Source organism: Anomaloglossus baeobatrachus, chromosome 2, assembly GCF_048569485.1.
Source record: "Anomaloglossus baeobatrachus isolate aAnoBae1 chromosome 2, aAnoBae1.hap1, whole genome shotgun sequence".
Lineage (NCBI taxonomy): Eukaryota > Metazoa > Chordata > Amphibia > Anura > Aromobatidae > Anomaloglossus > Anomaloglossus baeobatrachus.
Genome location: NC_134354.1, coordinates 790,457,227 through 790,482,961, shown reverse-complemented (window position 1 = coordinate 790,482,961; position 25,735 = coordinate 790,457,227). Strand labels below are relative to the sequence as shown.

General features: G+C 55.1%; 1 protein-coding gene across 1 annotated transcript in view; it reads right to left on the bottom strand.

The window, feature by feature from the left end:
* Positions 1 to 3,004: 3,004 nt before the first annotated feature.
* The window catches only part of CLPB (ClpB family mitochondrial disaggregase), a 75,902-nt gene continuing 53,171 nt past the window's right edge, over positions 3,005 to 25,735 (bottom strand). The window contains exons 8-16 of the mRNA XM_075337655.1: positions 21,899 to 21,976; positions 20,139 to 20,194; positions 19,965 to 20,009; positions 19,638 to 19,799; positions 16,083 to 16,239; positions 15,865 to 15,935; positions 9,564 to 9,683; positions 4,213 to 4,317; positions 3,005 to 3,378 (exon numbers count right to left, since the gene is read on the bottom strand). Of these exons, the coding sequence (XP_075193770.1) occupies positions 3,124 to 3,378; positions 4,213 to 4,317; positions 9,564 to 9,683; positions 15,865 to 15,935; positions 16,083 to 16,239; positions 19,638 to 19,799; positions 19,965 to 20,009; positions 20,139 to 20,194; positions 21,899 to 21,976 (1,049 nt within the window). The 3' untranslated portion in view covers positions 3,005 to 3,123. The remainder of the gene's footprint in view (positions 3,379 to 4,212; positions 4,318 to 9,563; positions 9,684 to 15,864; positions 15,936 to 16,082; positions 16,240 to 19,637; positions 19,800 to 19,964; positions 20,010 to 20,138; positions 20,195 to 21,898; positions 21,977 to 25,735) is intronic.

The window sequence follows — 25,735 nt, the reverse complement described above, 5'->3', positions numbered from 1 at the left end:
GACGCTCTGATGTCCGGGGTCTGCACCGCTCTCATCTGTAGTCGGGACGCTCTGATGTCCGGGGTCTGTGCCGCTCACGTCTGTAGTCAGGACGCTCTGATGTCCGGGGTCTGCACCGCTCTCGTCTGTAGTCGGGACGCTCTGATGTCCGGGGTCTGCACCGCTCTCGTCTGTAGTCGGGACGCTCTGATGTCCGGGGTCTGCACCGCTCTCGTCTGTAGTCGGGACGCTCTGATGTCCGGGGTCTGCTCCGCTCTTGTCTGTAGTCGGGACGCTCTGATGTCCGGGGTCCGCGCTGCTCAAGTCTGTAGTCGGGACGCTCTAGGGTCCGGGGTCTGCACCGCTCTCGTCTGTAGTCGGGACGCTCTTATGTCCGGGCTCGGTGGCCCCCTGATGTTCGGGGCTCGGTGGCCCTCTGATGTTCGGGGCTCGGTGGCCCCCTGATGTTCGGGGCTCGGTGGCCCCCTGATGTTCGGGGCTCGGTGGCCCCCTGATGTTCGGGGCTCGGTGGCCCCCTGATGTTCGGGGCTCGGTGGCCCCCTGATGTTCGGGGCTCGGTGGTCCCCTGATGTTCGGGGCTCGGTGGCCCCCTGATGTCCGGGCTCGGTGGCCCTCCTGTCATGGTCTCTGCTGCGTTCGCTGTTTGCGCTCGGCTCTAATCTAATTGTCGCCTCTGCGCGGCTCGGGGCTGCGCTAATTGAATTGCTCTCGTCACAGCCTCTGCGGCTTTTATTGTTTCTGGGGCGGCCGCTGACACATTTATTTGATCTGTCACAGGCAGCCTCTAACCCCGCGCTGTTTGCTTAAAGGCACAGCGCAATTAAAAACAAATAAAACAATCCAGAGCCGTCTGTTATTTATATATTCCGAGACGTGAGCTCTGCCCCATCTGTGCCGTGTCCAAGGCCCAGACATCTACAGAGCCACATCTGTGCAGAAACACAGGGAAAGCGGAGATCAGCCGCACCCACACTGCTGAGCTGTGTATCTAATCTTCTCCTGTGTGATACTGTCTGCTGAGCTGTGTATCTAATCCTCTCCTGTGTGATACTGTCTGCTGAGCCGTGTATCTAATCCTCTCCTGTCTGATACTGTCTGCTGAGCCGTGTATCTAATCTTCTCCTGTGTGATACTGTCTGCTGAGCTGTGTATCTAATCCTCTCCTGTGTGATACTGTCTGCTGAGCTGTGTATCTAATCCTCTCCTGTGTGATACTGTCTGCTGAGCTGTGTATCTAATCTTCTCCTGTGTGATACTGTCTGCTGAGCTGTGTATCTAATCCTCTCCTGTGTGATACTGTCTGCTGAGCCGTGTATCTAATCCTCTCCTGTCTGATACTGTCTGCTGAGCTGTGTATCTAATCTTCTCCTGTGTGATACTGTCTGCTGAGCTGTGTATCTAATCCTCTCCTGTGTGATACTGTCTGCTGAGCTGTGTATCTAATCCTCTCCTGTGTGATACTGTCTGCTGAGCTGTGTATCTAATCCTCTCCTGTGTGAAACTGTCTGCTGAGCTGTGTATCTAATCTTCTCCTGTGTGATACCGTCTGCTGAGCCGTGTATATAATCCTCTCCTGTGTGATACTGTCTGCTGAGCCGTGTATCTAATCCTCTCCTGTGTGATACCGGCTGCTGAGCTGTGTATCTAATCTTCTCCTGTGTGATACCGTCTGCTGAGCCGTGTATATAATCCTATCCTGTGTGATACTGTCTGCTGAGCCGTGTATCTAATCCTCTCCTGTGTGATACCGGCTGCTGAGCCGTGTATCTAATCCTCTCCTGTGTGATACCGTCTGCTGAGCCGTGTATCTAATCCTCTCCTGTGTGATACCGTCTGCTGAGCCGTGTATCTAATCCTCTCCTGTGTGATACCGTCTGCTGAGCCGTGTATCTAATCCTCTCCTGTGTGATACCGTCTGCTGAGCCGTGTATCTAATCCTATCCTGTGTGATACTGTCTGCTGAGCCGTGTATCTAATCCTCTCCTGTGTGATACTGTCTGCTGAGATGTGTATCTAATCCTCTCCTGTGTGATACCGTCTGCTGAGCCGTGTATCTAATCCTCTCCTGTGTGATACCGTCTGCTGAGCCGTGTATCTAATCCTCTCCTGTGTGATACCGTCTGCTGAGCCGTGTATCTAATCCTCTCCTGTGTGATACTGTCTGCTGAGCCGTGTATCTAATCCTCTCCTGTGTGATACTGTCTGCTGAGCCGTGTATCTAATCCTATCCTGTGTGATACTGTCTGCTGAGCCGTGTATCTAATCCTCTCCTGTGTGATACTGTCTGCTGAGATGTGTATCTAATCTTCTCCTGTGTGATACTGTGCTGGGGATGTTTGGGGTCAGGGTTACAGTAGATACTGGTGTTGGTTCCTCAGTCGAGATTTCGTGCAGCGATGGCGCCGGAGACAGTACACATCACCAGTGTGAGCGGCGGGAAACGGAAAAGCTTATGTTACAGGACCCCCCCCTTCCCTTAGTCGCGGCTAGGCGCGGGACCCCCCCTTCCCTTAGTCGCGGCTAGGCGCGAGACCCCTCCTTCCCTTAGTCGCGGCTAGGCACGAGACTCCCCCTTCCCTTAGTCGCAGCGAGGCACGGGACCCCCCCTTCCCTTAGTCGCGGCTAGGCGCGAGACCCCTCCTTCCCTTAGTCGCGGCTAGGCGCGAGACCCCCCCTTCCCTTAGTCGCGGCTAGGCGCGAGACCCCCCCCTTCCCTTAGTCGCGGCTAGGCGCGGGACCCCCCCTTCCCTTAGTCGCGGCTAGGCGCGAGACCCCCCCTTCCCTTAGTCGCGGCTAGGCGCGGGACCCCCCCTTCCCTTAGTCGCGGCTAGGCGCGGGACCCCCCCTTCCCTTAGTCGCGGCTAGGCGCGGGACCCCCCCTTCCCTTAGTTGCGGCGAGGCACGGGACCCCCCCCTTCCCTTAGTTGCGGCGAGGCACGGGACCCCCTTCCCTTGCGGTGTACCCCTTCTATTTTTTAGGGGGAGGTAATATTATCACACCCGGTGTATATCGCTCTGTGTTTATTGGCAGTGTGCTGCACTGCAGCGCCCCCGTCGGTCGGGGCTCTATATGTTGTAGCTGCACTCTCTACGGCTGCAGTAACGTCCTCCTCGTGTGCGGCTTCAGGAGCTGGATGTGTCCTCCAGGGGCAGCGGCTCCATAATGTCCAGTTTGCGGCCCTTGCTGCCCGGCTCCACCACCTCCAGGCGCAGGCGGGGCGCCGTCCTCCTCTGCAGCGCCTCGTCCTCCTCATTTGTCTCTTTACCTTTCAGTAGGTGTTTGTCGGAGGCGTCCACCGCGATCCTGAGCGTGCAGCCGCGAGGCAGCAGGTCCTGCTCATAGGCAGCCGCCAACTGGTTCACCACCCGCCGGTCCACCTGACAGGGAGAAACAACATGTAGAGTGTGAGTGGGACACACGCGGGGATCAGGGGCACAGGTCGGTCACCCAGCTTTCCCAGGATCCTTATCCTCAGCTCCCGCAGTCTACAGGAGCAAACGGGGAAAAGTGGAGCGAGCCCAGAGGAACCTGGACCCAGAAAAACGCAGGGGTGTGGGGTGGTGCTGGTGTACAGGAGCAATCAGGGAGGGTAGGGGGGTGTGGATCTACAGAAGCAGGCGGTATCTACAGGAGAGTGGACGCGGGTCTACAGGAGGGCGGAGGGTGGACGCGGGTCTACAGGAGGGCGGAGAGTGGACGCGGGTCTACAGGAGGGCGGAGGGTGGACGTGGGTCTACAGGAGCGCGGAGGGTGGACGTGGGTCTACAGGAGCGCGGAGGGTGGACGTGGGTCTACAGGAGCGCGGAGGGTGGACGTGGGTCTACTGGAGCGCGGAGGGTGGACGTGGGTCTACTGGAGCGCGGAGGGTGGACGTGGGTCTACAGGAGCGCGGAGGGTGGACGTGGGTCTACAGGAGGGCGGAGGGTGGACGCGGGTCTACAGGAGGGCGGAGGGTGGACGCGGGTCTACAGGAGGGCGGAGGGTGGACGCGGGTCTACAGGAGGGCGGAGGGTGGACGCGGGTCTACAGGAGGGCGGAGGGTGGACGCGGGTCTACAGGAGGGCGGAGGGTGGACGCGGGTCTACAGGAGCGCGGAGGGTGGACGCGGGTCTACAGGAGCGCGGAGGGTGGACGCGGGTCTACAGGAGCGCGGAGGGTGGACGCGGGTCCACAGGAGCGCGGAGGAGTGTCCCCCAGTACTGTTTCTGTACCTCATGTTTGATGGAGCGGGCGCCATAGTGCACATTGTATCCATCGGCCAAAACGTCCATCACTTCCCGGTCCCAGATCAGGGTGATCTCGTGCCGCTGTTTGGCCTGAAGAGAAGAAAACACCAAAAAAATGTCAACTACGAAAGATAAAACTCGGGGGACAACAGGAGACGGCGCACCGGGGAGGGGATGAGATGCAGGAGACGGCGCACCGGGGAGGGGATGAGATGCAGGAGACGGCGCACCGGGGAGGGGATGAGATGCAGGAGACGGCGCCCCAGTCACGGCCTCTCGCGTCGCCCTCCCCAGTCACGGCCTCTCAGGTGGCCCTCCCCAGTCACGGCCTCTCAGGTGGCCCTCCCCAGTCACGGCCTCCCGCGTCGCCCTCCCCAGTCTCGGCCTCTCACGTGGCCCTCCCCCAGTCACGGCCTCTCGCGTCGCCCTCCCCCAGTCACGGCCTCTCGCGTCGCCCCCTCCCCAGTCTCGGTCTCTCGCGTCGCCCCCTCCCCAGTCTCGGCCTCTCGCGTCACCCCCTCCCCAGTCTCGGCCTCTCGCGTCGCCCCCTCCCCAGTCTCGGCCTCTCGCGTCGCCCTCCCCAGTCACGGCCTCTCAGGTGGCCCTCCCCAGTCACGGCCTCCCGCGTCGCCCTCCCCAGTCACGGTCTCTCATGTCGCCCTCCCCAGTCTCGGCCTCTCGCGTCGCCCTCCCCAGTCTTGGCCTCTCGCGTCGCCCCCTCCCCAGTCTCGGCCTCTCGCGTCGCCCTCCCCAGTCTCGGCCTCTCACGTGGCCCTCCCCAGTCACGGCCTCTCGCGTCGCCCCCTCCCCAGTCTCGGCCTCTCGCGTCGCCCTCCCAGTCTCGGCCTCTCGCGTCGCCCTCCCCAGTCACGGCCTCTCGCGTCGCCCCCTCCCCAGTCTCGGCCTCTCGCGTCGCCCTCCCCAGTCACGGTCTCTCATGCTACCCACCTCTGCTGTAGTTACATCCGGAGCTGCACTCTCAGTGCTGTCAGATTTTATTTAGTTTCCTCATGTCAACAGAGCACTATTATTTCCATAGCGCTTAACAGACGTGATCACCACTGTCCCCATCGGGGCTCACAATCTAAATTCCCTATGGGTCTTTGGAGTGTGGGAGGAACCTGGAGAATCCGGAGGAAACCCACGTGTACACGGGGAGAACATACAAACCCCTCGTGGCATACACTCCGGTTCATCTAAAGCTGTAATTTGAATTCTACGTTATCAGGCAGAATGCACTGTGATTGCAGCTCTGGATGTGAGTAGAGGATAAGCGGTGACTATAAATCTCTTTTTTCGGTTGGGGATGAGCATTTAGGACCAGTCCGGGGATTCGTGTCTCACAGACACTCCATTATTAAGTGAAGGGCCCGCGCCCGCCGCCTGCGTCCGTCCTCTGACCCGTCCCCATTATCATGGGGCCCTCGGGGGTCTCTCAAAACCCCTGGTTGTCGTAGAAACACAAAATAATATTTCTGTGCTCAGATTCGGGATCATTAACAAAGAGACGGAAGACGTGAGGGCAGACTGCTGCGACCTGCGAGACGGGGGTGGAGGACCGGCCGCCGGACCCGACAGGGGCACTCCGGCTCACCCGTCCTCCGTCCATGTCCTCTCCTATTTCTACACTCGCCCTGTATAATCTATCCTTACTGGAATGGAATCATCTCTGCGAGTACTAACGCCTGTCAGGAGAGGCCGACCTTCAGTGTAAAGCATGGGGGAGATGCACAACAGTAGCTGCAACGCCTAACTATATAAAGTATTGGATCCTCTGATGATTCTGTAGAGGATCCAACACTTTGATTTCCCCCTACACAGAATGGAGAGGGCTGTAATTATTATCCTCAGTAACTTCACCTAAGACTGGATATTTTTATTCTGACAATCCCATTTTCTGATTTATAAATTTGCATTTTATTGCATGAAATATGTATTTTATCACCGACCGACCAGCAGGATTTCTGCTCTCACAGATCTGGTATTTCTCTCCTCCTCTGCACTCTTTACCTGGATTAGTTGCCCCTGTGTGACCTCGTCACCTGTATAATAGACCCCTGTCCACACACTCAATCACACTCCAACCTCTCCACCATGGCCAAGACCAGAGAGCTGTCTAAGAGCACCAGGGACACAACTGTAGACCTGCACAAGCTGGGATGTGCTGCAGGACAATAGGCAAGCAGCTTGGTGAGAAGACAACAACTGTTGGTGAAATTATTAGAGAATGGAAAAAACACAAGATGACTGTCAATCTTACTCGCTTCGTGGGGTAAGGATGATTCTGAGAAAGGTCAGGAATCAGCCCAGAACTACACGGGAGAACCTGGTCAATGACCTGAGGAGAGCTGGGACCAGAGTCTCAAAGATTACCGTTAGCAACACACTATGCCATCATGGATTAACATCGTGCAGGGCAGACAAGGTCCCCTGCTCACTCCAGCACATGTCCAGTGTTTGAAGCTCACCAATGACCATCTGGATGATCCAGAGGAGGCATGGGAGAAGGTCATTGATTAGAGGAGACCAAAAAACAACTTTTTGGTGTCAACTCTACTTGCTATGTTTGGAGAAAGAAGAAGGACAAGTACAACCCCAAGAACACTGTCTCAACCGTGAAGCATGGGGGTGGAAACATCATACTTTGGGGGCTTTTCTGCAAAGGGGACAGGACGACTGCACCATATTGAAGGGAGGTTGGATGGGGTCATGTATTGCAAGATTTTGGCCAACAACCTCTTCCCCTCAGTAAAAGCATTGAAGATGGGTCGTGGCTGGGTCTTAAAGCATGACAATGATCCAAACCACACAGCCAGGGCCACTAAGGAGCGGCTCAGTAAGAAGCATTTCAATTTGCTGGAGTGTCCGAGCCAGTCTCCAGACCTGAACCCAAGAGAAAATCCTTTGGAAGACGATGAAACCCAATGTTGTCCAGCGATAGCCCTGAAACCTGGAGAAGACCTGTATGGAGGAGTGACCTGAAAGATCTGGAGAAGATCTGTATGGAGGAGTGACCTGAAAGATCTGGGAGAAGATCTGTATGGAGGAGTGACTGAAAGATCTGGAGAAGATCTGTATGGAGGAGTGACCTGATAGATCTGGAGAAGATCTGTATGGAGGAGTGACCTGAAAGATCTGGGGAAGATCTGTATGGAGGAGTGACCTGAAAGATCTGGAGAAGATCTGTATGGAGGAGCGACGTGAGAGATCTGGAGAAGATCTGTATGGAGGAGTGACCTGAGAGATCTGGAGAAGATCTGTATGGAGGAGTGACCTGAAAGATCTGGGAGAAGATCTGTATGGAGGAGTGACTGAAAGATCTGGAGAAGATCTGTATGGAGGAGTGACCTGAGAGATCTGGAGAAGATCTGTATGGAGGAGTGACCTGAAAGATCTGGAGAAGATCTGTATGGAGGAGTGACCTGAAAGATCTGGGAGAAGATCTGTATGGAGGAGCGACCTGAAAGATCTGGAGAAGATCTGTATGGAGGAGTGACCTGAAAGATCTGGAGAAGACCTGTATGGAGGAGTGACCTGAAAGATCTGGAGAAGACCTGTATGGAGGAGTGACTGAAAGATCTGGAGAAGATCTGTATGGAAGGGTGACCTGAAAGATCTGGAGAAGATCTGTATGGAGGAGTGACCTGAAAGATCTGGAGAAGATCTGTATGGAGGAGTGACCTGATAGATCTGGAGAAGATCTGTATGGATGAGTGACCTGATAGATCTGGAGAAGATCTGTATGGATGAGTGACCTGAAAGATCTGGAGAAGATCTGTATGGAGGAGTGACCTGAAAGATCTGGAGAAGATATGTATGGAGGAGTGACCTGAAAGATCTGGAGAAGATCTGTATGGAGGAGTGACCTGATAGATCTGGAGAAGATCTGTATGGATGAGTGACCTGAAAGATCTGGAGAAGATCTGTGTGGAGGAATGACCTGAAAGATCTGGAGAAGATCTGTATGGAGGAGTGACCTGAGAGATCTGGAGAAGATCTGTATGGATGAGTGACCTGAAAGATCTGGAGAAGATCTGTATGGAGGAGTGACTGAAAGATCTGGAGAAGATCCGTATGGAGGAGTGACCTGAAAGATCTGGAGAAGATCCGTATGGAGGAGTGACCTGAAAGATCTGGAGAAGATCTGTATGGAGGAGTGACTCAAAGATCTGGAGAAGATCTGTATGGAGGAGTGACCTGAGAGATCTGGAGAAGATCTGTATGGAGGAGTGACCTGATAGATCTGGAGAAGATCTGTATGGAGGAGTGACCTGATAGATCTGGAGAAGATCTGTATGGAGGAGTGACCTGAAAGATCTGGGGAAGATCTGTATGGAGGAGTGACCTGAAAGATCTGGAGAAGATCTGTATGGAGGAGCGACGTGAGAGATCTGGAGAAGATCTGTATGGAGGAGCGACCTGAGAGATCTGGAGAAGATCTGTATGGAGGAGTGACCTGAGAGATCTGGAGAAGATCTGTATGGAGGAGTGACCTGATAGATCTGGAGAAGATCTGTATGGAGGAGTGACCTGATAGATCTGGAGAAGATCTGTATGGAGGAGTGACCTGATAGATCTGGAGAAGATCTGTATGGAGGAGTGACCTGAAAGATCTGGAGAAGATCTGTATGGAGGAGCGACGTGAGAGATCTGGAGAAGATCTGTATGGAGGAGTGACTGAAAGATCTGGAGAAGATCTGTATGGAGGAGCGACCTGAGAGATCTGGAGAAGATCTGTATGGAGGAGTGACCTGAGAGATCTGGAGAAGATCTGTATGGAGGATGACCTGATAGATCTGGAGAAGATCTGTATGGAGGAGTGACCTGAGAGATCTGGAGAAGATCTGTATGGAGGAGTGACCTGATAGATCTGGAGAAGATCTGTATGGAGGAGTGACCTGATAGATCTGGAGAAGATCTGTATGGAGGAGTCGGTGAATCCCGGCTGCAGTGTGTATAAACCTGGTGAAGAAGGACACGTGCGACCTCTGTGACTGCAGACACAGGCTCCTCCCACATATTATCTTGTGATTTCTATTGTATCTAATCCTTATTTCCTGTAATAATGCAGATTATTATGTATAATCCCTACACTGGGATCTTCTGGATTTTATTCTGTCACAGGTGAAGTTCCCGGTGATAATAATCACAGATCTCTCCATTCTGTGCAGGGGGAAATGGAAAATCTGCAGCGGATCAGATCCTTCCTTTCCGCGCTGTATGAGGCAGAGTCTCACGTTGTGTGAACGCTCAGACAACACAGAGATGGAGTCACCGGTCACACCTGTGCCCTAATGGAGCAGAACTGCAGTGTAAAGCATGGGTTCAGATTTTACCTTTTTGGCCCACGTGTTTAGCTCCTTCAGGACCAGCTGGGAAAGCTCCGAGCGGCAGAAAGGCAGGAAATAGACAATCTCATTGATCCTCCCCAGGAACTCGTCTCTGCGGAAGTGCGCCTGCGAAAGAGAAGAAGGTCTGAACGAGCGCCAAGGCTGCAAACACACGGACTGCGCCTTTACTCCACTCACATCCAGAGCTGCAAACACACGGCGAGTGCGCCTGTACTCTACTCACATCCAGAACTGCAAACACACGGACTGTGCCTGTACTCTACTCACATCCAGAGCTGCAAACACACGGAGAGTGCGCCTGTACTCTACTCACATCCAGAGCTGCAAAACACACAAAGAGTGCGCCTGTACTCGCATCCAGAGCTGCAAACACACGGACTGTGCCTGTATTCTACTCACATCCAGAGCTGCAACCACACGGTGCCTGATCACTAACATGAATGTGTTATCACTATACAGACAGTGCAGATGGGATAACATTGGACTGCAAAGGAAACGGATTGCCTTAACTGCCTGAAATGGCTGATAACAGGGAGTAATAGGTTGTAGTCACCTGTCCTACAGTCCCCTCCCCCAGTAATGGCTGATAACAGGGAGTAATAGATTGTAGCCACCTGTCCTACTGTCTCCACCCCAGTAATGGCTGATAACAGAGAGTAATAGATTGTTATCAGCCATGACTGGGGGAGGAGACTGTAGGACAGGTGAGTACAATCTATTACTCTCTATTATCAGCCATTACTGGGGAAGGAGACTGTAGGACAGGTGAGTACAATCTATTACTCTCTATTATCGGCCATTACTGGGGAAGGAGACTGTAGGACAGGAGATTACAGTCTCCTCCCCCAGTAATGGCTGATAACAGGGAGTAATAGATTGTAGCCACCTGTCCTACAGTCTCCCCCCCAGTAATGGCTGATAACAGGGAGTAATAGATTGTAGCCACCTGTCCTACATCTCCTCCCCCAGTAATGGCTGATAACAGGGAGTAGTAGATTGCAGTCACCTGTCCTATAGTCTCCTCCCCCAGTAATGGCTGATAACAGGGAGTAATAGATTGCATTCACCAGTGCGGCAGACATGGATACAGCTGCTGTGTTTCGGATGCAGCAGAGCCGCGTTTGTCACCGGTCATTTTGGCTTCGTTATCTTCCTGTAATTCCATCAGGAGCCTCGCTCTGAGGACCCCGCGCCCCGCGCTCCCGCCCCGGGGGGATGACATCAGCAGCAGATACACGGAAACTGAATTATCCTGCAGATCTGGACATCCTCACCCAGATCCGCTCCTCCCGAGCCGGCGTCACCCTGCAGCACTCACAGGGGGAGCGGAGCGCGCCCTATAATGGGGCACATGCCAAGCACACAGCGAGTAGCACAAACAACAGCAGCACAGAGGATCACAGGAAATCAGTCTCCTGGCCTTGTGAGAGGTCAGAGTGACATGGTGGAAGGTGCAGGGAGCTCACAGCAGCACAGAGTATTTCAGGAAGGAAGACTGCCAATCTTGTGGGAGGCAACACCGGGACAATTTCATACTGGAAGAAGCAAGACCGCCAGCAGCACAGAGTATTTCAGGACAGGGGGCGCTGATCTTACAGGAAAGGTTATATAGTGAAAAAAAGCAGGGAACTTGCAGCAGCACAGAGTATTTCAGGAGAGAGGAGCACTTATCTCTGGAAAATAGCTACCTCAGCAGTAAATAATGAAGGGTGCAGGACCCCACAGCAGCACAGAGTATTATAGGAGCACACAAGGTAATGCTGAAACGCTACGTCTAGTCCGGGCCTGGGGGAAGGGTGCATGATAATTCTCCAAGAGTCCCGTGTCCGGCTCCGCCATCATCAGCTTCCGAGCTGCCCCATAATGCCCCACCGCCATCACTCTGACTGCACAGGGTTAATGTGAGTGCTGCCCCCGCAGAGCCCCACCGCCATCACTCTGACTGCACAGGGTTAATGTGAGTGCTGCCCCCGCAGAGCCCCACCGCCATCGCTCTGACTGCACAGGGTTAATGTGAGTGCTGCCCCCGCAGAGCCCCACCGCCATCGCTCTGATTGCACAGGGTTAATGTAAGTGCAGCCCCATAATGCCCCACCACCATCACTCTGACTGCACAGGGTTAATGTAAGCACTGCCCCCGCAGAGCCCCATCACCATTGCCTTGACTGCACAGGGTTAATGGGAGTGCTGCCCCCGCAGAGCCCCATCACCATTGCTCTGACTGCACAGGGTTAATGTGAGTGCTGCCCCGGCAGAGGCCCATCACCATCGCTCTGACTGCACAGGGTTAATGCGAGTGCTGCCCCCGCAGAGCTCCATCACCACTGCTCTGACTGCACAGGGTTAATGCGAGTGCTGCCCCCGCAGAGCCCCATCACCATTGCTCTGACTGCACAGGGTTAATGCGAGTGCTGCCCCCGCAGAGCTCCATCACCACTGCTCTGACTGCACAGAGTTAATGCGAGTGCTGCCCGCGCAGAGCTCCATCACCATTGCTCTGACTGCACAGGGTTAATGCGAGTGCTGCCCCCGCAGAGCTCCATCACCACTGCTCTGACTACACAGGGTTAATGTGAGTGCTGCCCCGGCAGAGGCCCATCACCATCGCTCTGACTGCACAGGGTTAATGCGAGTGCTGCCCCCGCAGAGCCCCATCACCATTGCTCTGACTGCACAGGGTTAATGTGAGTGCTGCCCCGGCAGAGGCCCATCACCATCGCTCTGACTGCACAGGGTTAATGCGAGTGCTGCCCCCGCAGAGCTCCATCACCACTGCTCTGACTGCACAGGGTTAATGCGAGTGCTGCCCCCGCAGAGCCCCATCACCATTGCTCTGACTGCACAGGGTTAATGCGAGTGCTGCCCCCGCAGAGCTCCATCACCACTGCTCTGACTGCACAGAGTTAATGCGAGTGCTGCCCCCGCAGAGCCCCATCACCATTGCTCTCACTGCACAGGGTTAATGCGAGTGCTGCCCGCGCAGAGCTCCATCACCATTGCTCTGACTGCACAGGGTTAATGCGAGTGCTGCCCCCGCAGAGCCCCATCACCATTGCTCTGACTGCACAGGGTTAACGCGAGTGCTGCCCCCGCAGAGCTTCATCACCACTGCTCTGACTGCACAGGGTTAATGCGAGTGCTGCCCCCGCAGAGCCCCATCACCATCGCTCTGACTACACAGGGTTAATGCGAGTGCTGCCCCCGCAGAGCCCCATCACCATTGCTCTGACTGCACAGGGTTAACGCGAGTGCTGCCCCCGCAGAGCCCCATCACCATCGCTCTGACTACACAGGGTTAATGCGAGTGCTGCCCCCGCAGAGCCCCATCACCACTGCTCTGACTGCACAGGGTTAATGCGAGTGCTGCCCCCGCAGAGCCCCATCACCATCGCTCTGACTACACAGGGTTAATGCGAGTGCTGCCCCCGCAGAGCTCCATCACCACTGCTCTGACTGCACAGGGTTAATGCGAGTGCTGCCCCCGCAGAGCCCCATCACCATTGCTCTGACTGCACAGGGTTAACGCGAGTGCTGCCCCCGCAGAGCTCCATCACCACTGCTCTGACTGCACAGGGTTAATGCGAGTGCTGCCCCCGCAGAGCTCCATCACCACTGCTCTGACTGCACAGGGTTAATGCGAGTGCTGCCCCCGCAGAGCTCCATCACCACTGCTCTGACTGCACAAGGTTAACGCGAGTGCTGCCCCCGCAGAGCTCCATCACCATCGCTCTGACTGCACAGGGTTAATGCGAGTGCTGCCCCCGCAGAGCTCCATCACCACTGCTCTGACTGCACAGGGTTAATGCGAGTGCTGCCCCCGCAGAGCACCATCACCACTGCTCTGACTGCACAGGGTTAATGCGAGTGCTGCCCCCGCAGAGCTCCATCACCACTGCCTTGACTGCACAGGATAAATGCGAGTGCTGCCCCCGCAGAGCCCCATCACCATCGCTCTGACTACACAGGGTTAATGCGAGTGCTGCCCCCGTAGAGCCCCATCACCATTGCTCTGACTGCACAGGGTTAATGCGAGTGCTGCCCCCGTAGAGCCCCATCACCATTGCTCTGACTGCACAGGGTTAATGCGAGTGCTGCCCGCGGTCCTGGCATCGGCAGCACAAACCATCTGTAATGAAGCCTCTGATCAATCCACGGTTTAAGAGACGCCCATTAATTGTGCCGCCATCAGGAGCAGAGACCGACCAGAATTAATTCCAGGTACAGATTCTGCCTCCGGCCATCAGACTGTGGTCAGGAGCGGCTGCAGCGCTGGGAGGAGGCCAAACCAGCGGCTGAGAGCAGCACGGCGCCAAGATCCTCCATCACCCCGGAGCATCTATGGGATTCACGTCACACGTGAGCAAATATATATCTTATATCCAGACAGTAATGATGTCACCATCCTACTGCACGACATCACTAAGGGCCACGTGAGGAACCACCACAGATGAGCTACATCCTGTATTATACTCCAGAGCTGCACTCACTGTGTACATATATTACTGATCCTGAGTTACCTCCTGTATTATACTCCAGAGCTGCACTCACTGTGTACATATATTACTGATCCTGAGTTACCTCCTGTATTATACTCCAGAGCTGCACTCTCTATTCTGCTGGTGCAGTCACTGTGTACATACATTACATTACTGATCCTGAGTTACCTCCTGTATTATACTCCAGAGCTGCACTCTCTATTCTGCTGGTGCAGTCACTGTGTACATACATTACATTACTGATCCTGAGTTCCCTCCTGTATTATACTCTAGAGCTGCACTCACTGTGTACATATATTACTGATCCTGAGTTACCTCCTGTATTATACTCCAGAGCTGCACTCTCTATTCTGCTGGTGCAGTCACTGTGTACATACATTACATTACATTACTGATCCTGAGTTCCCTCCTGTATTATACTCCAGAGCTGCACTCACTATTCTGCTGGTGCAGTCACTGTGTACATACATTACATTACTGATCCTGAGTTCCCTCCTGTATTATACTCCAGAGCAGCACTCACTATTCTGCTGGTGCAGTCACTGTGTACATACATTACATTACTGATCCTGAGTTCCCTCCTGTATTATACTCCAGAGCTGCACTCACTATTCTGCTGGTGCAGTCACTGTGTACATACATTACTGATCCTGAGTTACCTCCTGTATTATACTCCAGAGCTGCACTCACTATTCTGCTGGTGCAGTCACTGTGTACATACATTACATTACATTACTGATCCTGAGTTCCCTCCTGTATTATACTCCAGAGCTGCACTCACTATTCTGCTGGTGCAGTCACTGTGTACATACATTACATTACTGATCCTGAGTTCCCTCCTGTATTATACTCCAGAGCTGCACTCACTATTCTGCTGGTGCAGTCACTGTGTACATACATTACATTACTGATCCTGAGTTCCCTCCTGTATTATACTCCAGAGCTGCACTCACTATTCTGCTGGTGCAGTCACTGTGTACATACATTACATTACTGATCCTGAGTTACCTCCTGTATTATACTCCAGAGCTGCACTCACTATTCTGCTGGTGCAGTCACTGTGTACATACATTACATTACTGATCCTAAGTTACCTCCTGTATTATACTCCAGAGCTGCACTCACTATTCTGCTGGTGCAGTCACTGTGTACATACATTACTGATCCTGAGTTACCTCCTGTATTATACTCCAGAGCTGCACTCACTATTCTGCTGGTGCAGTCACTGTGTACATACATTACTGATCCGGAGTTACCTCCTGTATTATACTCCAGAGCTGCACTCACTATTCTGCTGGTGCAGTCACCGTGTACATACATTAGATTACTGATCCTGAGTTACGTCCTGTATTATACTCCAGAGCTGCACTCACTATTCTGCTGGTGGAGTCACTATGTACATAAATTAGTGAGTGCAGCTCTGGAGTATAATACAGGAGGTAACTCAGGATCAGTAATGTAATGTACACAGTGACTGCACCAGCAGAATAGTGAGTGCAGCTCTGGAGTATAGTACAGGATGCACCTGCAGAATAGTGAGTGCAGCTCTGGAGTATAGTACAGGATCAGTAATGTATATACACAGTGACTGTAGCAGCAGAATAGTGAGTGCAGCTCTGGAGTACAGTACAGGATGCACCTGCAGAATAGTGAGTGCAGCTCTGGAGTATAGTACAGGATCAGTAATGTATGTACACAGTGACTGTAGCAGCAGAATAGTGAGTGCAGCTCTGGAGTTGTATGCAGTGTTGGAGGTGTAGTATGCATGGTCTCGGGCTGATGAGGCTCACCTTCAGGATGGGTCGGATGACGTTCTCCTTGAAGTGTTTGGAGATAGTGATGTTTGGGGTGTGGATGTCGCCTGCAGGGAGAGGGAGGTGTTAGTGTCCGCACGCAGCGCACATCAGTGGGTTAGGACAGGCTATTCCAGACTAGCAGATATTCTGGAGTATCAGGCATGCTTGCTTTGGGTTGTGTGTGGGACCCCCCGTGCCCCGCCGTCAGTCACCCCGCTTGTCGGCCAGCCTGTGCTTGCTCATGTGTTGCGCCTCCTGCCGCAGCTGCAGGGCATGATGGGCGATCTCGTCGCTCCCCGCATTGCAGGTCATGATGAAGATGGCGTCCTTGCACTCTATGGTCTTCCCCTTCCCATCGGTCAGACGACCCTGGAACAAAAGAAATAAAGAAGTCATCCATGGGGTAATGGGGGGTACAACCGCGCCCCAAACCCCGTCCTTCCTGGGGCCATGGTGTCATTGCACTGCTGTATGGGGCGCGGCGTGCCCTCGCTGACAGATGGAGCGGCGCAGGTCCTGGGTGCTGAACATTACCGCGCTGTTTATTGCTGTGTGCCGCGCGGCGCGGGGAATTGATTTTCCATTTGGCGGCTGCGGCGATGATCTATGCAGGGACGATTACTAGATTAATCCTGGAGATGGGAAGACGAGGGACGAGGACGAGGAGAAAGTTTTATTAGCAGGAGGGGGAGCGCGTCCTCGGAGGAGACATCCGAAAACTCATATGCTATATGCTGCTCGCAGGCTCCAGCGCCGGCATCACATCGGGGGACATAGTGTGTGACTGAACGTGACAGCGCGGGGACACGGAGGAGAGGACGACGCACATACATGTACAGCACAGCGCGGGGACACGGAGGAGAGGACGACGCACATACATGTACAGCACAGCGCGGGGACACAGAGGAGAGGACGACGCACATACATGTACAGCACAGCGCGGGGACACAGAGGAGAGGACGACGCACATACATGTACAGCACAGCGCGGGGACACGGAGGAGAGGACGACGCACATACATGTACAGCACAGCGCGGGGACACGAAGGAGAGGACGACGCACATACATGTACAGCACAGCGTGGGGACACGAAGGAGAGGACGACGCACATACATGTACAGCACAGCGCGGGGACACAGAGGAGAGGACGACGCACATACACGTGCAGCACAGTGCAGGGACACGGAGGAGAGGACGACGCACATACATGTACAGCACAGCGCGGGGACACAGAGGAGAGGACGACGCACATACACATGCAGCACAGCGCGGGGACACAGAGGAGAGGACGACGCACATACACGTGCAGCACAGTGCGGGGACACGGAGGAGAGGACGATGCACATACACGTGCAGCACAGTGCGGGGACACAAAGGGGAGGACGACGCACATACATGTGCAGCACAGCGCGGGGAGAGAGGGAAGGACACCGTACATAACAGGGGGACATGTGCATCACAGTGCAGTCCTCCCCGCACAGCAGACATCACAGCTCTGCAGCAAATACACAGCAACAACCAGATCTCTGCTGGGTGTCAGTGACCATCACATCCAGAGGCCTGAAAGCTGACCAAATACTCCTCATGGAAAAGCTCCTGCAGAGCCCTCTGCCCTCCTTCCTCCCGAGCCCTCTGCCCTCCTCCTTCCTCCCGAGCCCTCTGCCCTCCTCCTTCCTCCCGAGCCCTCTTGTCCTCCTTCCTCCCGAGCCCTCTGCCCTCCTCCTTCCTCCCGAGCCCTCTTGTCCTCCTTCCTCCCGAGCCCTCTGCCCTCTTCCTCCTTCCTCCCGAGCCCTCTTGTCCTCCTCCTTCCTCCCGAGCCCTCTTGTCCTCCTCCTTCCTCCCCCTTCCTCCCGAGCCCTCTCGTCCTCCTTCCTTCCTGCCTCCCGAGCCCTCTTTTCTTCCTCCTTCCCGAGCCCTTTGTCCTCCTCCTCCCTCCCTCCCAAGCCCTCGTCCTCCTCCTCCCTCCCGAGCCCTCGTCCTCCCTCCCGAGACCTCGTCCTCCTCCTCCCTCCCGAGACCTCATCCTCCTCCTCCCTCCCGAGCCCTCTTGTCCTCCTTCTTGCCTCCCGAGCCCTCTTGTCCTCCTTCCTGCCTCCCGAGCCCTCTTGTCCTCCTTCCTGCCTCCCGAGCCCTCTTGTCCTCTTCCTTCCTTCCGAGCCCTCTTGTCCTCCTTCCTGCCTCCCGAGCCCTCTTGTCCTCCTTCTTGCCTCCCGATTCTCTTGTCCTCCTTCCTGCCTCCCGAGCCCTCTTGTCCTCCTTCCTGCCTCCAGAGCCCTCTTGTCCTCTTCCTTCCTCCTGAGCCCTCTTGTCCTCCTTCTCCCTCCCGAGCCCTCTTGTTCTGCTCCTCCTCCTTCTAGAGCCCCCTGCCCTCCTCCTCCCTCTAGAGCCCCCTGCCCTCCTCCTCCCTCTGGAGCCCCCTGCCCTCCTCCCTCTGGAGCCCCCTGCCCTCCTCCTTTCTCTGGAGCCCCCTGCCCTCCTCCTCCTTTCTCTGGAGCCCCCTGCCCTCCTCCTCCTCCCTCTGGAGCCCCCTGCCCTCCTCCTCCTCCCTCTGGAGCCCCCTGCCCTCCTCCTCCTCCCTCTGGAGCCCCCTGCCCTCCTCCTCCTCCCTCTGGAGCCCCCTGCCCTCCTCCTCCTCCCTCTGGAGCCCCCTGCCCTCCTCCTCCTCCCTCTGGAGCCCCCTGCCCTCCTCCTCCTCCCTCTGGAGCCTCCTGCCCTCCTCCTCCTCCCTCTGGAGCCCCCTGCCCTCCTCCTTCTCCTCCCTCCGGAGACCTCTGCCCTCCTCCTCCTCCCTCTGGAGCCCCCTGCCCTCCTCCTCCTCCCTCTGGAGCCCCCTGCCCTCCTCCTCCTCCCTCTAGAGCCCCCTGCCCTCCTCCTCCCTCTGGAGCCCCCTGCCCTCCTCCTCCCTCTGGAGCCCCCTGCCCTCCTCCTTTCTCTGGAGCCCCCTGCCCTCCTCCTCCTTTCTCTGGAGCCCCCTGCCCTCCTCCTCCTCCCTCTGGAGCCCCCTGCCCTCCTCCTCCTCCCTCTGGAGCCCCCTGCCCTCCTCCTCCTCCCTCTGGAGCCCCCTGCCCTCCTCCTCCTCCCTCTGGAGCCCCCTGCCCTCCTCCTCCTCCCTCTGGAGCCCCCTGCCCTCCTCCTCCTCCCTCTGGAGCCCCCTGCCCTCCTCCTCCTCCCTGTGGAGCCCCCTGCCCTCCTCCTCCTCCCTCCGGAGACCTCTGCCCTCGTCCTCCTCCCTGTGGAGCCCCCTGCCCTCCTTCTCCTCCCTCCGGAGACCTCTGCCCTCCTCCTCCTCCCTCTGGAGCCTCCTGCCCTCCTCCTCCTTTCTCTGGAGCCCCCTGCCCTCCTCCTCCTCCCTCTGGAGCCCCCTGCCCTCCTCCTCCTCCTCCCTCCGGAGACCTCTGCCCTCGTCCTCCTCCCTCTGGAGCCCCCTGCCCTTCTCCTCCTCCTCCTCCCTCCGGAGACCTCTGCCCTCGTCCTCCTCCCTGTGGAGCCCCCTGCCCTCCTCCTCCTCCCTCCGGAGCCCTCTGCCCTCCTCCTCCTCCTCCCTCTGGAGCCCCCTGCCCTCCTGCCTCCGGACCCCTCTGTTGAATTACTACTTACTCCCTAATAACCATTACCAGTGTCTCCCATCCCAGGCGATCACATCACTGACCTAACAGTAAAGCTGGGGCGGGGGTTACACCACACTGAGCTATATGTAGGCAGAGGACCCCTTTAGGGTCGTACATACTTTGAGGGAGACTGGATTACTGGACATGAAATCTGTTTACCTCGTCAAATAACTGCAGCATTATGGTGAGGACGTCGGGGTGGGCCTTATCCACCTCGTCAAACAGGACCACCGCGTTGGGGCACTCCTTTAGCTTCTTGGTCAGCTGACCTCCATCCTCGTGTCCCACGTATCCCGGCGGAGAGCCGATGAACTTGGCCACCTGCAGAGAAGCATCCGGCGGAGGAGGGGAGGAGTTATGTTCCCGCGTCCCGTACACTCACTCTATGGCGGTACCCCGCCCCCGTGGTGCCCAGTGCAGCACAATGATGTAGATGATGGACACACTGCGCGGCTACACTGGACTACCGCTCCCATCAGCCCGTACCTCATGCTTCTCCTGGAATTCGGACATATCCAGCCGGATGAAGCCCTGCGAGGACAGAAGGAGGCGTCATGCACGCACTCCGCACATACTCCGGAGGATCAGCAAATCCGGATTATTGGTTTCCGGACTTTCATCAGAATATAAATCTATGTACAATGCACATGGTGACGTCACCTTCTTGATGTCCTTGTGCAGGTAGCGCGCCGTCTGTTTCGCCAATTCCGTTTTACCTATCCAAAAAAAAGATAAAAACATTCCCAGTAAGTGTCAGATATGTGATATCTGCGCAGAGGTCGGATATCCGGTCCCAGGACGGCGCTGGGATTCGCTGCTCGATCACGTGACCGCTCGTCCTATCTCGTCCCGTTTGGTGCAGAGACCCCCGACCGATGGTGATAAATCTCGCCTGCCGCCGGGGGCCGTGTGCTCTTAATGTTTTTATAGAGCGGCGGTGACAGTGATGGATGTGATGGGAGGACTGTAATATCATATATTGAGCTGCGCACAAGGGGGAGATCACAGGACCCCGGAATAATGGCATAACGGTGCCGCGGCATGTATGTGCCGGGAATTATAGGGTTATAACGGTCCAATCATCTAATTAGCACCGCTACATTATACGTATAATCACAGGGTGGGGTCCACATACACCCCCCCCCTCCCCCGCCCGTCGCACCTTCTCCTCCGTCCTGACAGGTTAATCGCGGCTGCTAAATCCTGGAAACCGCCAGGCCTTAATACAGGAAAATTAAATTACACGATTCAGCGGGGACCGCGGCGAGGACACCGAGGACAGAAGCAGCCGAGCCGATTATTCACATCCAAGCAGCCGCCATTAACGCCTCATTCATTATTCACAGGCTCGGACGCAGATTGGGGTCCGCTCATTATTTACAATATTATCCAGATTATTTTCTTCATTTTAATTTTCATTTATAAACATCAATTGTAACTATTGTCGTGGGATTTTTTTCATATTTTTTTCCCCAAGGTTCATAATTATATAGTGTAAAAATATATATATATATATATATATATATATATATATATTTTTTTTTTTTTTCTTTTACACGTTTTATAATTTAATTCTTTATTATATTGTGTGTATATATATATATATATATATACATACATATATATATATACATACATACATACATACATACATACATACATACATACATACATACATACATACATATACATATACATATATATATATATATACATATATATATACATATATATATATATATATATATATATATATATATATATATATATATATATATATATATATATATATATATATATATATATATATATATATATATATATATATATATATATATATATATATATATACACATACATACATACATACACACCCACACTAATATATATACACATACATACACACTTTTTATTATTTGTATTAAACATTTTTTCCTTTATTACTCTTCTATACACAGTATATTGGGGTTTTTTTTGTTGGTTTTTTTTTTACACACACACACACACACACACATAGATATATATTATATATATAAAAAACTAAATTTATTTAATTTTAAAAAATTTTATATACATATATTTTTCTTATTTTTCTAACATTTTTTGCATTTTTACAATGGACTTGAATTTTTAACTTCAGTTAGTTTATTATTAATGGAATTTTTTTATATATATTTTATTTATTACATTTATGTGATTAGATAATTAGATTATTTCTAGATGATTTTTATCATCATTATTCCTCATTATCGTTTTCTTCGCTCACTCATTTGTATACTTATTAGAAGTATATTTTTTTTGTTTTTTATTTTACTTTTTTTTTTTATTTTTCAGGAGAAATGATAAAATACATAAAAACTACCAGATTAGAACACACATTTATGACAGGCGTAGAAAAAAGAAGCAATAAATGGCATCACCTATCCCGGAGGATCCCAGGAATAAGAAGACCAGGGGGTGCTCGTCGTCGGACCATCCGTTCTCCTTCCTGCGGATGGCTGGAGACATGGAGGAGAGATAAATCACTGCCAGGGCCGGGAGTGTAATTATCACTAAGTATCCCGCGTTTCGCTGCTCTGCGCTCCCTCTCCGTCCTCGGGACCATTAGTCGGGTAATGTGATTAGCGGGCAGAGCCCCACAGGAGGGTAATCGGGTTAGTATGGATATGGCGCGCGGCCCAGAGCCCGGCTCACATACGCTTTCCTGGATGTGCACTCAGGGTTGTCAGGGAGACGAGGGCGCGGGAGGGACGCGGAGGAGACGTGAGGGGAGCGCAGAGGGGGCGCGAGGGGAGCAGCGGAGGGAGGGAAGGTCGCAGCGTCCTTCACCCAGAAACACCATCGCAGGGGTAGAGGGCACACACACAGGGGTCCCCCAGAGACCACCAAACACACACAGGGGTCCCCCAGAGACCACCAAACACACACAGGGGTCCCCCAGAGACCACCAAACACACACAGGGGTCCCCCGGAGACCACCAAACACACACAAGGGTCCCCCAGAGACCACCAAACACACACAAGGGTCCCCCAGAGATCACCAAACACACACAGGGGTCCTCCAGAGACCAAACACACACAGGGGTCCCCCAGAGACCAAACACACACAAGGGTCCTCCAGAGAGACCGCCCCTCACATATACAGGCAGGTAAAGGTGGGTTCAGAGGTGTGGGTGGACTCATGCCCCCACTACAGATCAGATGATGGGGAGCGTGTCCCCCCAAACACCAGTGCCCGTCCCCTCCAGTCTCATGCTTTTCCAACCCCGATTTATGCCCGTCCCCATCCAGAGTCTCACACTTGTCCACCCCCAAATTTCTGCTCATCCCACCCCCACGCACGTCTTTCACGCATCCCCTACATATAAAGAGTATCAAGCCTGTCCCCCTCAGAGTTGTGCATGTCGACTGCAGTCTTGTGCCCGTTCCCCCCAGACTCGAGCCCATCCCCCCAGTGTCTCGCACTCGCCTCACTGAAGTTTCGCGCCCCTTCCCCCCCCAGACTTGTGCCTCTCTCCCCCATTGAGTTGCTCCCCATCTTACCCCCCAGACTTGCGCCCTCCATCTTACCCCCCCAAACTCATGCCTCCCACCTTGCCCCCCCAGACTCGTGCCCCCCTCCCCCCGGAGTGGCGCGTGCTTGCAGACTTGTGTTTACCTCTCCCCCCGGGGGCGCAGCAGACGCGGCTTTTATTTCCTACATTTGTATCGGTGGCGCTGCGCCCGCGGCTCTATTGAACGGATAAATTCTCTGTATTGTTTTACACAAATCAATAGCTCCGCAGTTATCAGCCCCTCAGCCAGGAGGGTAATAAATGTGGAGTTATCAGATCTATTCATTTCGGGGGTGAAGCCGAGTGTCCTGAGCGTACAGCCGGGAGGAGGGCGAGGGGGCGACCGGACGCCTCCTGGAGGAAAGCTAATACGGCTGCCATTATACTGTGAGCCGAGAGGTCACCCAGCTTTCCCAGACTCCTGATCATCCTGTGTATGCCGCGCTCCTGGAGCCTCGGTATATGGAAAGCTGGGTGACTCCCCACAGGAGATCCAGGTCCAGCATGAAAGCCTGATCCGGCAGGGACGATCACCCAGCTTTCCTAGGTTCCTGAGCGGACTGGTTAAGCGCTCATATAACACCAATGTATATGGCTGATCCAGAGTCTGGGGAAGCTGGGTGCCTGACAGTCAGGCTGCCACTAGATCTGCTGTGCACAGTCACCCAGCTTTCCCAGACTCCTGAATGACTCATTACCCCTGATCACATCCGCGGCCGTGCAGCGGGGGCCGCTCATCACATCCGGCTGTCTCTGCGTACATGACACCAGGGTGGTAACATATCTGGGTGCCTGTCTTATGGCCGCCAGTGAAGCCCCAGCGAGAAAGTAACTCAGCTCGCCTGGACTCCTGAAAAGCCGTCTTAGTCCTGAAACTGAACATCCCATGTCCGGTCAGGGTTCTGGGAAAGCTGGGTGACGAGCCCTGTGGATACAGTACTCTGCTGGGATCGTCTGCTGGATGGCGAGGTCTTCCATTATATAGGTGGTCACTCAGGATTCCAGGAAAGCTGTGTGACCCATGCACGTTTCCCCGGCTGCTGCGGGAGGGTCGGGGTCCTCAGTGGTCTCCATGGGGCGTGAAGACTTGTGCCGCACACGATTATGGACGTCACCGATTTTTGGGCACCTCTGTGGGTCGGATCGGGTCGATCTGGTGTCATCTCCTATCAGTACAGGCAGAGGGTGCGAAGGGTTAATCCTTCCCCGTAGAAATGTGCACAACGCCTGGCGCTAATGAGAATCCTTCCCATCCACTTAGCGGTGTGCAGAGCAGAGCGCCCCGGACAGCTCCGCCCGGTGATGCCCCGCGGTGGGGGGAGGGCAGGTCCCCAATAATTCAATCAGGACCGGCATAAAAAGAGCGGCTGTAATGGGCTCAGACACCACCTGTGACGCCGCAGACACCGGCCATTCATCACCGGCCGACAATTAGCTGCCGCAGCCCGAGGGCAGAGCCGCACCAAATCCCCGCCGAACCGCACTCCCCGCCGCACCGCACTCCCCGCATCCCCGCTGCACCACATCCCCGCCGCACCGCACTCCCCGCATCCCCGCTGCACCACATCCCCGCCGCACCGCACTCCCCGCATCCCCGCTGCACCACATCCCCGCCGCACCGCACTCCCCGCATCCCCGCTGCACCACATCCCCGCCGCACCGCACTCCCCGCATCCCTGCCGCACCGCACTCCCCGCATCCCTGCTGCACCACATCCCCGCCGCACCACATCCCCGCCGCACCGCACTCCCCGCTGCACCGCACTCCCCGCATCCCCGCTGCACCACATCCCCGCCGCACCGCACTCCCCGCATCCCCGCTGCACCACATCCCCGCCGCACCGCACTCCCCGCATCCCCGCTGCACCACATCCCCGCCGCACCGCACTCCCCGCATCCCCGCTGCACCACATCCCCGCCGCACCGCACTCCCCGCATCCCTGCCGCACCGCACTCCCCGCATCCCTGCTGCACCACATCCCCGCCGCACCACATCCCCGCCGCACCGCACTCCCCGCTGCACTGCACTCCCCGCATCCCTGCTGCACCACATCCCTGCTGCACCGCACTCCCCGCATCCCTGCTGCACCACATCCCTGCTGCACCGCACTCCCCGCATCCCTGCTGCACCACATCCCTGCTGCACCGCACTCCCCGCATCCCTGCTGCACCACATCCCTGCTGCACCGCACTCCCCGCTGCACCACATCCCTGCTGCACCGCACTCCCCGCATCCCTGCTGCACCACACTCCCCGCATCCCTGCTGCACCACATCCCTGCTGCACCGCACTCCCCGCATCCCTGCTGCACCACATCCCTGCTGCACCGCACTCCCCGCATCCCTGCTGCACCACATCCCTGCTGCACCGCACTCCCCGCATCCCTGCTGCACCACATCCCTGCTGCACCGCACTCCCCGCATCCCTGCTGCACCACATCCCTGCTGCACCGCACTCCCCGCATCCCTGCTGCACCGCACTCCCCGCATCCCTGCTGCACCGCACTCTGCTGCGCTGCACGTATGTGCACGGTGGAGGCTGCCGGCCGGGCACAGGTGGGCACACAAGCAGCGGCCACCGGCACGTACAGGCACAGGCTTATATGGATCCAGACACCTTTATGTGGCCTCGGTGAGCAATAACGCGGCTGCAGGATGGGGCCCCGGAGAGACGCCGGTCAGCGAATGGCCCTATATATAGCAGC